Below are 13,232 nucleotides of genomic sequence, written 5' to 3'. Positions count from 1 at the left end.
ATTGATATAGATTGTAAATAGTTATGGTCTGAGAACTGAACCCTGCGGGACCCGACTAGTTACAGATCGCCAACTGGAGAAGAATCCATTTAGCCAGCCTTCTGCTTTCTGTCAGTCAGCCAATCCTCCATCCAAGCCACTACTCTACCCCCAACCCCTTGGGATCTAACCTTCTGGATCAGCCTCTTGTGTGGCATCTTATTAAATTCCTTCTGGAAGTCCAGAGAGAACATCCACAGGATCCCCATTATCTGCCTTGCTGGCTGCGTCCTCAAAGAACTCGAGTAGGTTTGTCAAACAAGACTTTCCCTTCACAAAACCGTCCTGACACTGATGAATTGAGCTTTGCTTTTCCAGGTGCTCAGTCCCTCTTCCTTGATGATCGACTGGCCTTGTCAACGACACCCACACCCCCTGAAAGAAGACATAAAAATTTTTAAAATTCCTTGACTTAAACTGGAGAAAGGTGGCAGAAAAATGGGCCCTTGTCTTGAATGTAAAAAGGAATATCACGCACAACAAGACATCCAATCAAGCAAAATTAGACTAAAATGTGTTAGCAGTTCCTAAGAGGCCGAATAGCCTCCGATTGTGCTGTAATAATTCTGTGATTCTCTGATTTAGGTAGCAACTCTGGAACACGAGTTCTCTCTGAAGGAACATGGATTTGAAGTCCAGCTAAGAGAACTAGAGGATACCAGTCGGAATTCAACCATGGAGCTGAAACGTTTATTAACGGCACAACAGAAAGCAACCAGTCGATGGAGGGATGAAACCAGGAAACTAACTGAAGCCTTTGAGGCTAAAGAAAACAAGCGGAGGTAAGTGAACTCTGCTGTGAGGAGTAATGGTTTTCAACTGGGGGTCTGCAATCCCACCGCCATCCATGAGACGGGTTCAAGAGGTCCACCAAAAATATCCTGTCAATGTGTAGAATGCAGGCCTTGTGTGATCTGCCCATGCCGCCCTCTCGTCATCTAATTAATTTTTAAACCCACGCTTGACCATTTGTGATCCAGTGGCTGAACTTGGCTGCTCATGCAGATGGCACAAGTGGGCTCACAGCTGCAACACCCCATGCTTTGATCTATGCCCATGCCCTTCACCTTCATACTAATACGGTGCCCAGCACCAGCAACATGTTTTACAGTAACCAAATAAAATGATAAATATACACATTTAATTCTATAACTAATTTTTATGGAGAAAAAAATACTTGTCTTGTAATCCTAAATTTGTCATTTCTCCAACTTGTGGAAATAATTTTTCCATTTTGAAAATCTTTGTTCCCACCGAAAAAAGTCCCAATTATCAAACCATAACTGTAATTCATAGAATCCCTACAGTGCAGAAGTAGGCCATTTGGCCCATTGAATCTGCACTGTCTATCCAATGGAGCATCCCATCCAGACCCTATCCACATAACCCCAAGTATTTACTCCGCTAATCCCCCTAACATACACAACTTGGGACACTCGTGGCAATTTAGCATGGCCAATCAACTGAACCTGCACATTGGACTGTGGGAAGAAACCAGAGCACCCGGAAGAAACATGTAAACTCCATACAGTCACCCAAGGCCAGAATTGAACCTGGTTCCCTGGTGCTGTGAGGCAGCAGAGCTAACCATTGTGCCGACCTGTCAACTGTACTTTTCCATAACTCCCAATATTTTTCTAATGCAGTGCCCTCTATGCAATACTCCAGCTGTTACATAACCAACAACTTCTTACAAATTCAATAGTTATTTCGCTTTTATATTCAATGTCCTTGCATTAAATAGAATCACGTTTTTGGCCTTTTCATCTGTACTATCACTTTGATAAATCTCTGTAACTGAGCTCTTAAATGTTTCTGATCCAGCACACTGAAGTATCTTACTGTTCACTTCTCTTTTTCAAAATTTGCTACATCACATTGTTTTGAACGGAATTTATTACCTATCTTCACACTCTGTTCACATGCTTCTTCCTCACAGTTTGGTATGCCTCTTAATTTGGTATAGTTTGCACAGTTCACTCAGTTTTGTCATACTTCCATCTAAATAGGATCTTGCTTCCTGTGTGGAATATAACCTCAATATTGTATTAAAACCCATAAATGTTTTTGTCAAATATAATAGCATGCAATCATAACATTATCAAATTGGAACTCTAGTAAATAATTCTGATTTAGTCTCCTAGTTAGAAGGACTATGAGCAGATCCCTTGCTTAAGTGCACTTTAGATTGAGATTATATGAGTGGAATCCTCTCTGCTTAGACTATATGAGTCCCAATCCCAGTGGTGTCCAATTCCTGTCTGGATGCGCAATCTTCCTGGAGGTGACCAATTAACAGGCTGTCACTAGGAGCCCCATCCAATTAGGTTTGACAGGCAGGTGGGAGGGCCGTTCAGAGTGCCTGAGGCTATGGGTGGATTGTTGTCCCACTGGGAGAGGTGGGCACTGCAGTTACAACTGAGAGATTTTGTGATACCCTCTGAAGCCTTCAAAAAATGGCAAAACTGTGCATGGCCACAGGTGCCAGGCCATCTGTGTGAAAGGGAAGCCCCTCTATGGGATGGCTTGTGGCTGTAGCCCTCTGGCACCCACAGCTCCAGGGGAGAGAGGAATTAAGAGGTTTTGCTGACCTCCCAGCTTTCTGGACCATAACTGCTGGGCATGTAGTCAGTGCCTGACAGACCCTGCTTTCCAGTAAGACCTCTCTAAGGCAAGAAAATGCCAGGGAGCTGCCCCCTCATGAGATTTCCTAATTTTGTTCCTGGTCCCACCTCAAAACCCATCTCCACTATAGTGGTGCCATCCTTCCATGTTGAGTTTGATGGGGGTGGCATTTAATTGAGTGGGAGGACAGCAAGTGGAGACCACACCACCATCCTATCTCCACCCCGATTAAAGCCAGGGTGAGGAGGATCGTGGACAGCCTTCGTGCCCCACTGCCTATCGAGGTCCTTAAGTGGACAATTTATGCTCACTTAAGGGACTCATCCTGCCGCCACTAGTATTATCCCAGTGGTGGGCAGGGTGCACGACGAGCAAACCCTGGTGTGTTAGTTTACATGCTTCCAGCTTCCTTGTAAAGACGCTCAGTGCCTGATTGAGGGACCCAGCATTGAGAATGAGGAAAGCCATTGGGAGCCAACCACCTGCCCTTGCTGTCAACCTGCCTCACCCACACCAATCCCCCTCCCACCAGTGGCCTGGGATCCTGTGACAATCCTAGACCTCAGGTGGGCGTCATACCGGTAGCAGCTATTGCCTCCCTGGTGGTGCTGCCAAAGGCTGGCAGCTCTCAGCAGGTGTAATTTTCCTTGATTGTGGGGAAGGCTCACTGTTCAGTTCAGGGCCTGAATGGCACAACTGGGTGGACCTTCCCTGAAAGAGGCAACACGGAAGTCACAGGCTCCCCAAACGGGAGACAAGACACCCATTGCCTCTATTTAATTAAAGCCCAAGTTCTCCAATTTTACAAAGCTTTCTTTTACACTTTTTACAATGGAACTGTATTGGGAAACATAGCATTCATGTCTTTTTTAAAATTTTAACTGAGTTTCAGGTTGAAGTTTAGTTTTGTTGAAAAATCTTTGGCATTAATTCCTTTCCAGTAAAATAAAGAACTCACTGGAATACTAAAGTAACTAGAAGTTTGAGCTTTACTTTACTGATGATGAATTACATCTGCTGGAAACAAAAAATGTTCCCCAGCCATATGGTTGTTTTTTTTCCCCTTTCTGTTTATCTGTGAAAGTTAAAACATGCGTTAATGCTTCTAACTTGCTCTTTCCAAGTATTGTGTGTAATATTCATTGCAACCCCAAACAGTCATACGAACATGCTGGGAACAGCCACTTACTTACCTGAAATAAATAATTGCCAAATGAAGCCCTATTTCAGTCTTTCTTCCTCCTTGCTCACAGGGCCGAACTAAGCCGACACAAACAACACACCCAGGAGTTGGTTTCTCAGCTGGAGATTGCACGTGAGAAAATAACAGAGGTGAGATAATTGCCCACTTTGGTCTCAATTGTAGATCTAACCTGTAGTATATTTTGTGGTGGTGTTGTACTGTTAAAAGTTAGAAATAGCAATTGCATTTCTGAACTATAGGAAACATGTACAAAACTCTGGTGCAGCCGCACTTGGAGTATTGCGTACAGTTCTGGTCGCCGCATTATGGGAAGGATGTGGAAGCATTGGAAAGGGTGCAGAGGAGATTTTCTAGGATGTTGCCTGGTATGGTGGGAAGGTCTTATGAGGAAAGGCTGAGGGACTTGAGGTTGTTTTCGTTGGAGAGAAGAAGGTTAAGAGGTGACTTAATAGAGGCATACAAGATGATCAGAGGATTAAGTAAGGTGGATAGTGAGAGCCTTTTTCCTCGGATGGTGGTAGCTAGCACATAGCTTTAAATTGAGGAGTGATAGATATAGGACAGATGTTAGAGGTAGGTTCTTCATTCAGAGAGTAGTAAGGGCGTGGGATGCCCTGCTTGCAGCAGTAGTGAACTCGCCAGCATTAAGGGCATTTAAATGGTCATTGGATAAACATATGGATGATATTGGAATAGTGTAGGTTAGGTGGGCTTTAGATTGGTTTTGCTGTTCGGCGCAACATCGAGGGCTGAAGGGCTTGTACTGCGCTGTAATGTTCTGTTCTATTTATAATCTATTTTGATGTATGATAAATTTCTTTACTAACTGTACCCTTATTCCTTGGTTTGTACCTAGCATTGAAAATATAAGTATAAATTTATATGCATGTATATTTAAATATAGAATATAATTCAATACTGAATTATCATTTACAGTTGAAAAGTATGAAAAAATATACAGCTGAGATCTGAAGCTGAACTGTAATTTTTATTCATATGTCCACATGGCACAGATTGACTCTGATACAAGATGGATATCCAAACTGCTGACATTAGATCTCAACCTGGTGGTGTAAAACAGGATTTAAAAATTCTTCAAAAATAAGAAGCAGAAAATACTCGGCAGTTTAGGCAGCATCTATTGAGAGAACCTAGATCAATGGGCAGGATTTTACAGCCTCCCTCATCCTGAAACTGTAAAATCCTGCCCGAGGTAAATGGACCTTCCCATTGTCTGCCCCTCTCACGCTCGGATTCCTGTGGCGGGGGTGGTAGTAAGATTCTGGCCAATGTTTCGGGTTGCTGACCCTTCATCAGAACAAACTTTCGAACATTGTTTGACCGTGCAAATGTTCAACAGATTATTTTAAGCCAAATAGACATTTGTTCTGATTTATTTAACTTGATTCTGTCTGAGTACTAAACAGAAGGAACTCTGCACTTGATTCCTAAAGTACTGGAACTTTCCATTCTTTTTAATCCGAATTGACTGATTCTTGAACTGATACTTCAGCTAGCATGTAATGAACTTAATATTTCAGTCTCAGACCTAAATCACTGGGGTCTAAAAACGGCTTGAAGCTGGATGGTGGCGAAAGGTTGATGGTGAGTGGCGATTGGGGCTGGATAAAGTAAAACCAACGGTATAGGACTTTAAATCTTACCCATGGGAACTGTTGGCCAGCTGAAGTAGTGCTTCAAACGTTAATAACCAACTTCAATTCACCGCAGAACAATTGATATGCATTATCTTTTCCCTTCACATAGGAACTAGGAGCAGGAATAGGCAATTCAACCCCTCGAGCCTGTTCCCCCATTTCAGTACGAGCAGTACGGTTGATCTCATCTCTGCCACAGCTCCACTTTCCTGCCCGATCCCCATAACCCTTCAATCCATTACTAATTAAAAATCTGTCTATCTCTCCCTTAAATTTACTCAGTGTCCCGGCATTCACCACAATCTGGGGTGGTGAATTCCACAGATTCACAGCTCTTTAAGAGAAGGAATTTCTCCTCATTTGTTTTGAATCTGCGACTCCTTATCCTAAAACTATGACCTCTTGTTCTAGATTGCCCCACAAGAGGAAGCATCTGCCCTACATCTACCTGGTCAATCCCCTTTAACATCCTGTATACCTCAATTAGCTCTTCTCTCATTCTTCTAAACTCTCTCTCTCTTTATAAGGCAAACCCCTCATCTCTGGAATCAATCTAGTGAATCTCCTCTGAATTTCCTCCAATGCAACTACACCCCCCCTCAAATAAGGGGACCAAAACTGTATACAATACTCCAGGTGCAGACTCACTAATGTCTTGAATAGTTGCAGCAACACGTCCCTACTTTTATACGCTTTCTTTAGTAATAAATGCCAAAATTCTATTTGCCTTCCTTATAACCTGCTGTATGCTGCGTTCATGCACGAGGATACCCTGATCCCTCTACCCCGAAACACTCTGAAGTTTCTCTCCATTTAGATAATTTGCCTTTATATTTTTCCGACCAAAATTGATAGCCTCACACTTATTCACGTTAAACTCTATCTGCCTGTCTTCCACCGTGAAAGCTGAGGCAAAATACTGATTGTGTTTCTGCCATTTCTGTATTTCCCATTATTAACTCCCCAGTCTCATCCTCCAATGGACCAACATTCACTTTAGCTATGCTCTTCCTTTTTATTTACTTGTAGAAATAAATGCTATCCTTTTATTTTGTGCAAGGTTTTTTCATCATTTATCTTTGCTCTCTTTACTACTTATTTAGTAACCCTTTCTTGATCTTTAAGTTTCCCAATCTTCAGCCCACGCTGGTCTTTGCAATATGTTATGTCTTAGTTTTTGTCTTTGTTATCTTTAACCTCCTTTGCTTAGCAATGGATGTTTTTACTGCCTCTTACAATCTTTCTTCCCCTCTGAAACATGTTTTAGTTGTGAAGAATTGAATATCTCCTTAAACATCTGCCACTGCTCATCAACTGTCCTACCTTTTAGACTTCCTGTCCAGTCCACTAGGGTCAAATCTATCGTCCTATCTATGTAATTACCTTTGTTTAACTCCAGAACATGATGAAGAACTGTCCTGAGCTTTGACAAAGGGTCATCTGGACTCGAAACGTCAGTCCTTTTCTCTCCTTACAGATGCTGCCAGATCCGCTGAGATTTTCCAGCATTTTCTCTTTTGATTTCAGATTCCAGCATCCGCAGTAATTTGCTTTTGTCCTGAAACGGACTTTTATACCACATTGTTAAGGCACAGCTGTTGGTAAATGCTGAGCTACTCAAGTCGTCGAAGGGAAACTTGAAACAACTGCCTCACATGTTTTCTTTGCAATTTGTATAGAATGAGAGGTTTTGAAATCCAGAAATTATGTCCCTGACTACTTGTGATGGTTTTACAGGAAAGTAAATGTTTATTAAAAAATGGAAAGGCAATAGAATTGACTTAAAAACCACAGTATTTTTACACGGTCCCAATACTTTAAAACTGTGCCCAAAAAATCTTCTGATCTAACCTTCTCCGTATCTATTCAGCAACTTCTTATAGATTTTTAAATCTACAAAAGTCCAGTATTTTTTTTATCCCATAGTGCCCTTAATTTCTCTTGGGGTGCCCTCTGAGGTTGGCAGCAGCTGGCTTTTCTGATCTGGCTTTGTTCACACTGCTTGCTGAGAGTTGACCAGTGAATCCTGCTGTCTGATGAAATCTAAAACAGCTTTCCTATTGGTTTCAGTATCTCCTTAAATATGTTCTTTCCTTTTGATCTCTTCTTTGTCTCACCTAGTCTCTTTAAAAATGCTCCCCAAATTGATTAAGTTAACTTTATTTTAGCTTTTAGAATTTATAAGAAAAGTAAGCTCACGCTATCCATATTTTTACCCATTACAACTTTCTTTTACACTCTGCATAACTTCTCCTTTGAACCACAGCAACCCAGTCAAATCTCCTGTTTTCTAAACGTCCTTACTAAATTACCTCCTGTAAACATCTGTTTGAAGCACTTCAAGGCACGTTATTGCATCAAACCCATGAGTAATTCTCACAATCACTCTGTCTTTGCTTCAATTACCCCTCTCACATTCCCAACTGTTCTTTTTAAAAAATTACCAGCAGAAAAATATTACAATATCTTATGTTTTCTTGACACAATCTTAACTAATTCCTGAATCTATTTTATCCAATGAAAAACATTGTCAATTTGTTGATGGTAATTAAAATAAGGCTGAGGCATTTAATAGTTTGCATCAAGCCTTATAAAGGGCGCGATCTTAACACGCGTTCAGGCCATGCTCCCGCTGCAGTGAGGTCGGACAACTTGACGTCCAGCCAAATCTCCATTAATGGGTGGCACAGTGGTTAGCACCGCTGCCTCTCGGCGCCAGGGACCCGGGTTCGATTAAGGCCTCGGGTCACTGTGTGGAGTTTGCATGTTCTCCCCGTGTCTGTGTGGGTTTCCTCCAGATGCTCCGATTTTCTCCCCCCCGCCCCCCCCCCCAACCACACACTCCAAAGATATGCAGATTAGGTTGATTGGCCATACTAAATTGCCTAGTAGTGCCAGGGTGACTAGCAGGGTAAATACGTGGGGTTACGGGGACAGGGCCTGGGTGGAATCATTGTCAGTGCAGGCTCGATGGGCCAAATGGCCTCTTTCTGCATTGTAGGGATTCTATAAAACAGATTCTCTATTCTATCTATCTATAACTGCGGCGGGATGCGAAGATTCTAGCCAAAAGGTTTGGAGAGAAGGAGAATCCAGAAATGGTTGAAAGCAAGGTGAATAATATTATGCTGGGTCAAAGGAACATCTTGGATAAATTAATTGTGCTAAAGAAAAATCCAGCCGTCAGCACCTTGAAGGAATACATCCAGGATTCTGAGAGAAGAGGCAAGAAATTGCTGAAGCCCAAGGAATTAGATAGTAGGGTGTTATTGATTGTGGATGTATGCCGAGAACAGCCAATGTAGTATCTTTTTTTCCAAAAGAAAGACCGATCTAATTTAGTTAATTACAGTCCAGTTATCTCAACATTTGTGTTGGAGGTAATTTTAGAGTCTCTAATTATGGGTGGAATTACCACTTATCTCTAAGTAGAAAATGGAAGTAGCCAGCCCAGATTTAAGTGGAGACAAACTAGCTTGGCAAACGTCATGGATTTCCTTGAGGTGAAAACAGACATGGTAGGTGGGTAAATAAAGCTTTAGTGTAAGTTGACTTTATAGTAAAATTGTACAAGTTTATTTTGGCCCGTTTAATTTGGTAGCAATTTTCTCAGAAGACAGAATGAATTTCAAATCCTGCCTCACTGATTTTAGGCACAAAATGAATATTCGTTGCCAAATCAGAATCAGGACATCAATCTGGCCCATCATCAAATCTGCTTGTTCGCTTAATTGAAGGCTTTTTTGTCCGGTTCAAATTTCCTAGCTTCTCTCTCTTTGCAATTCAATATTTTTCCTTTCTCTTGCTCTTTGCAATTCTATTTCACGTTTTTGCATTTCCTTTTCTTTTTCTCATTCTTTCTCTTTTTCCAGTTCAAGATTTTTCATTCCTCTTCCTTTCTCACTGAATTTTTTTCCATTTCTTTTTCAAATTCAAGTTACATCATTCGCAACGGAACTCTAGCCAACCCAACTTGTGTTTTATCTGGATGGATGACATTTTTCCTCAAGGTTCAAGTCTTGAGCCAATATTTCAATTATTTCTAACCTCCCAGCACCTACTTTTAAATTTATTTCTAACCTTTCTGCCACTGCTTTTAAATTAATTTTGTTAACTGTTGGAAGCCATTCAAAGGCCAATCGTTTCTTTCAAGATAATTTTCAGCAATAGACATAGCCATTTTAACTTTGCAATAAATATGGCAAAAGTCACTGTGATATCTTATTTATTTAGACTGTCCAAACCCAGTGTACTTGTCTCAACCGATAGATTTGAGATCCCACAAAGAGCCTCTGATTTTATGATCTCTGTTGTGACTAATTCATTTTTAAAAGAAATTTGAACTTCCAGTTAACTTAAAAAAAAAATTCATTTGGGGGAATGGGCATTGCTGGCAAGGCCAGCATTTATAGCTCATCCCCAATTGCCCTTGAGAAGATGATCATGAGCTACGTTCTTGAACCACTGCAGCCCCGGAGGTGTACCCACATTGCTGTTAGAGAGGATTTGGAACCAGTGACATGAAGGGACAGTGATCGAGTTCCAAGTCAGGATGCTGTGTGGCTTGGAGGGGATCTTGCAGGTGGTGGTCTTCCCATGTGTCTGCTGCCCTTGTCCTTCCAGATGATAGTGGTCGTGGGTTTGGAAGTTGCTGCCAAAGGAGCCTTTGGTGAGTTCCTATAGTGCATCTTGGGTCATTAGTGGAGGGAGTGAATGTTTGTGGATGTATTGTGAATCAAACTGACTGCTTTTTCCTGGATAATGTCAAGCTTCTTGAGTGTTATTGGAGCTGCACTCATCCAAACAAGTGGAGAGTCTTCCGTCGCACTCCTGACTTGTGCCTTGTAGGTGATAAACATGTTTTGGGGAGTCAGAATGGATGACAGAACAGGATTTCATGTTTTAAGATGTTCATTCTAACAGACTAAAACTATTTTTGCAGGCAGCTTGTACCTTAAACTGCGGACAGAACTTTTAATATAACCAAAATAAAATCTACTATCAGTATATGTTGCAGTTTCCTTTAAGTAAACATTCCGTTCTCCCAGAACCAGTCCAAAATGGTCCTTGGCTCCCAATGGTTTACTTCTGATCTTTTCCTTTCCCAGCCTGAAAAATTTAACTCCAGAACTGTCTTTCACAATGTGAGTTTTCCTGGAGACTATATAATTAAAACCAGGCAAAACTTCCAGCCTCATTTTCACTCCTCATTTAGTCTTTCCAAACTGAAAGCGAGCTCTCATCCACACTCCTCTGTGGTGAACCACAGAAATGTTTGACCTCTATCTGCTCTCTCTCGCTCCCAGATCCTGTCAGATTTATCTTTGTCTGAGAGTTTTCAGGGATATCGTAGAAACCCTTCCTATCTCTATGTCGATGTGAAATTTAGCGCATGTATCCAGAAAAGTATGTTGACTAACTATCATTGAGACCCCAACTTTCTATTGTCTTGGAAATAATGGACAGTTTTTCCAGGACTTTGGGGACTTGCGGTCTATCCGCTGTTAGCACACAGGCTGCTGCCATTGTCTCCAAATGTAAACATCTTGCACTTTTTTCCCAGTAAAACAATTTGCTCTCTTGCCCCTAACCCCACCCTCACTTGCACAGTCATTCCACCCAGAGACTTGCTGTTGGTCAGACTTCAGAACAGGTTCCCTGACCCCCTTCATTTTACCTTAAATTAAAGTCATATTCCCAAAACATATAAACCTCTTAATTCTAACATGATGTGATGCATTTAGGTAAAAAGATTAACAGTGACAATTATATTTTGAATAGAAGTGGGAGAGTAGAGGGACTTGAGGATACAGGTTTACAGACTGTTAGAGACAGCAACTCTGGTAGCTATATGAAAAAGCTAGTAGAATTACACATTCTATTGCAGAAGATATAGAATACAAAATCCAAGAGGAAATAGTGAGCCCATGTAAAATCTCAAGACCTCTGTGTGCAGTCTTAGGCTCAATGCTTTGAATCAATAACTTTGGTTCACTAGGATGTTGTCTAGTGTAAGAAAGTAAAAATACCAAGACAGATGTATGAAGAGTTGGATCCTTTTACTTCAACAATTTTTTACACAGAGGGTGGTGGGGGCCTGGAATGCGCTGCCAAGTAGGGTGGTGGAGGCAGGCACGCTGACATCGTTTAAGACTTACCTGGATAGTCACATGAGCAGCCTGGGAATGGAGGGATACAAACGATTGGTCTAGTTGGACCAAGGAGCGGCACAGGCTTGGAGGGCCGAAGGGCCTGTTTCCTGTGCTGTACTGTTCTTTGTTCAATACAGATTGCAGGGCAATATGCTAAAAATGCTAAAAGTGCTAAAATGATGGAAGGATGGGGTAGCATAGACAGCAGACTGCTTCTCCTGTATGGTAATAAAAACAGGAGAAACTTCTTTCCACTGAAATTTGAGACACTGAAATTTCAATTGTTAGTGATTGAGATTGAAACTATGGGTGGAATTCTCCCAGCTGGGACTAAATCTCTCGGTGAGGTTGGGAATGTGATCTGGTTCCTGCTGCAGAGGCCAGCAGTAAACCTTGCCATATCATCCAGCCCCGACCTCCTTAATTATGTGCCCAGGGGTTTGACACCATATTCCATGGCGGGGCAGGCATAATGGTGCAAGTTCCACCAACATATCTGGGTGCCATATTGAAAAGGCACCAACGTCATTAACCCACAATTGAAGAACGAAGGTGATCATCCTGCAAAAGAAGATGAATCTCCGGGAGTATTCTGAGGCTAGAAGATGGACCTCGATGACACTGAATCAGGAAGATTCACCTGTGATTCTCTCCCACCCACTGCTGTAGTGTCCAAGGTCGCTGGCAGCCTCTATTCTGAACACTGGAGGCGGCCCTGGGCATTGTTCAGGTGAGTCTCAACTCCTGCTTGCCACATTATTTCAGAAATGTTCTGGACCGGCGTGCTTTCCTGCTGGTGTCATGGAGAATCGGGCCTGGGTGAAAGATTCCGATTGGGCCTTCATCGTCATTCTATTAGTGGGATGCAGATCAGTTTTATGTGGGTCTCCGGTGGATTTTCCAATCTGCAATGGTGGGCCCCATTGGAAGGTCCTGGGGGAAATTCACAGCAGCATGAAACCAATTTTTGGACTCGCGCCAAATTCTCACCCCCTCCTGCCTTTGAGCCTTCCGATGGGGCCATGGGAGAATTCGGCGTATGTCAACATTCAAGATTCAGTTCGCTATGTCGATGAAGGGTGAGCAAAATAAAGGGATACAGGTTAGCAAAGTATAATTTCTTATTTACTGAACAAGAAAATAAACACCACCATGGACTGGTTGAGATTAATAGTCTGCTTTGGTATTATCACTTCAGTGTGTTTCTTTGATACAAACAATTGCATTTTTTTAATGTCTGATAACATTAACATTGTGCAAATAACTTTTTCTGCAGTGTGTGTGTGTGTGTGTAAGTGCTTATGCAGCATTTATCATGTAACACAGGGCAATATTTTCACATTCAGCATGGCATTCCCATATTTTACACTTGCTGCAAAGTGATAACACTGTTTGGCTTCTGCTGAGCTTTTTCACTGTTTCCCTTTCCTAGTTGTCTGGTTCCATTGATGGCAGTTCTTGCTTCTTAGACTGAACTAGATCAGTTATGAAATTGAGTCGTACCCATTCTATAAGAGTATAACTTGTGACCATTGGATTAAGTCTCTTTCCAGG

At 41.9% G+C, this 13,232-nt stretch overlaps 1 protein-coding gene across 2 annotated transcripts in view; it reads left to right on the top strand.

Moving 5' to 3' along the window:
• Positions 1 to 13,232, top strand: part of sclt1 (sodium channel and clathrin linker 1) — a 101,704-nt gene that overhangs the window by 71,104 nt on the left and 17,368 nt on the right. For both annotated transcript variants that reach the window (XM_078210322.1, XM_078210328.1), the window contains exons 19-20: positions 625 to 821; positions 3,918 to 3,996. In XM_078210322.1, coding sequence (XP_078066448.1) covers positions 625 to 821; positions 3,918 to 3,996 — 276 coding nt within the window. The remainder of the gene's footprint in view (positions 1 to 624; positions 822 to 3,917; positions 3,997 to 13,232) is intronic.

This window comes from Mustelus asterias, chromosome 1 (genome assembly GCF_964213995.1).
Source record: "Mustelus asterias chromosome 1, sMusAst1.hap1.1, whole genome shotgun sequence".
NCBI lineage: Eukaryota > Metazoa > Chordata > Chondrichthyes > Carcharhiniformes > Triakidae > Mustelus > Mustelus asterias.
This window is presented reverse-complemented; position numbering and strand designations above follow the sequence as displayed.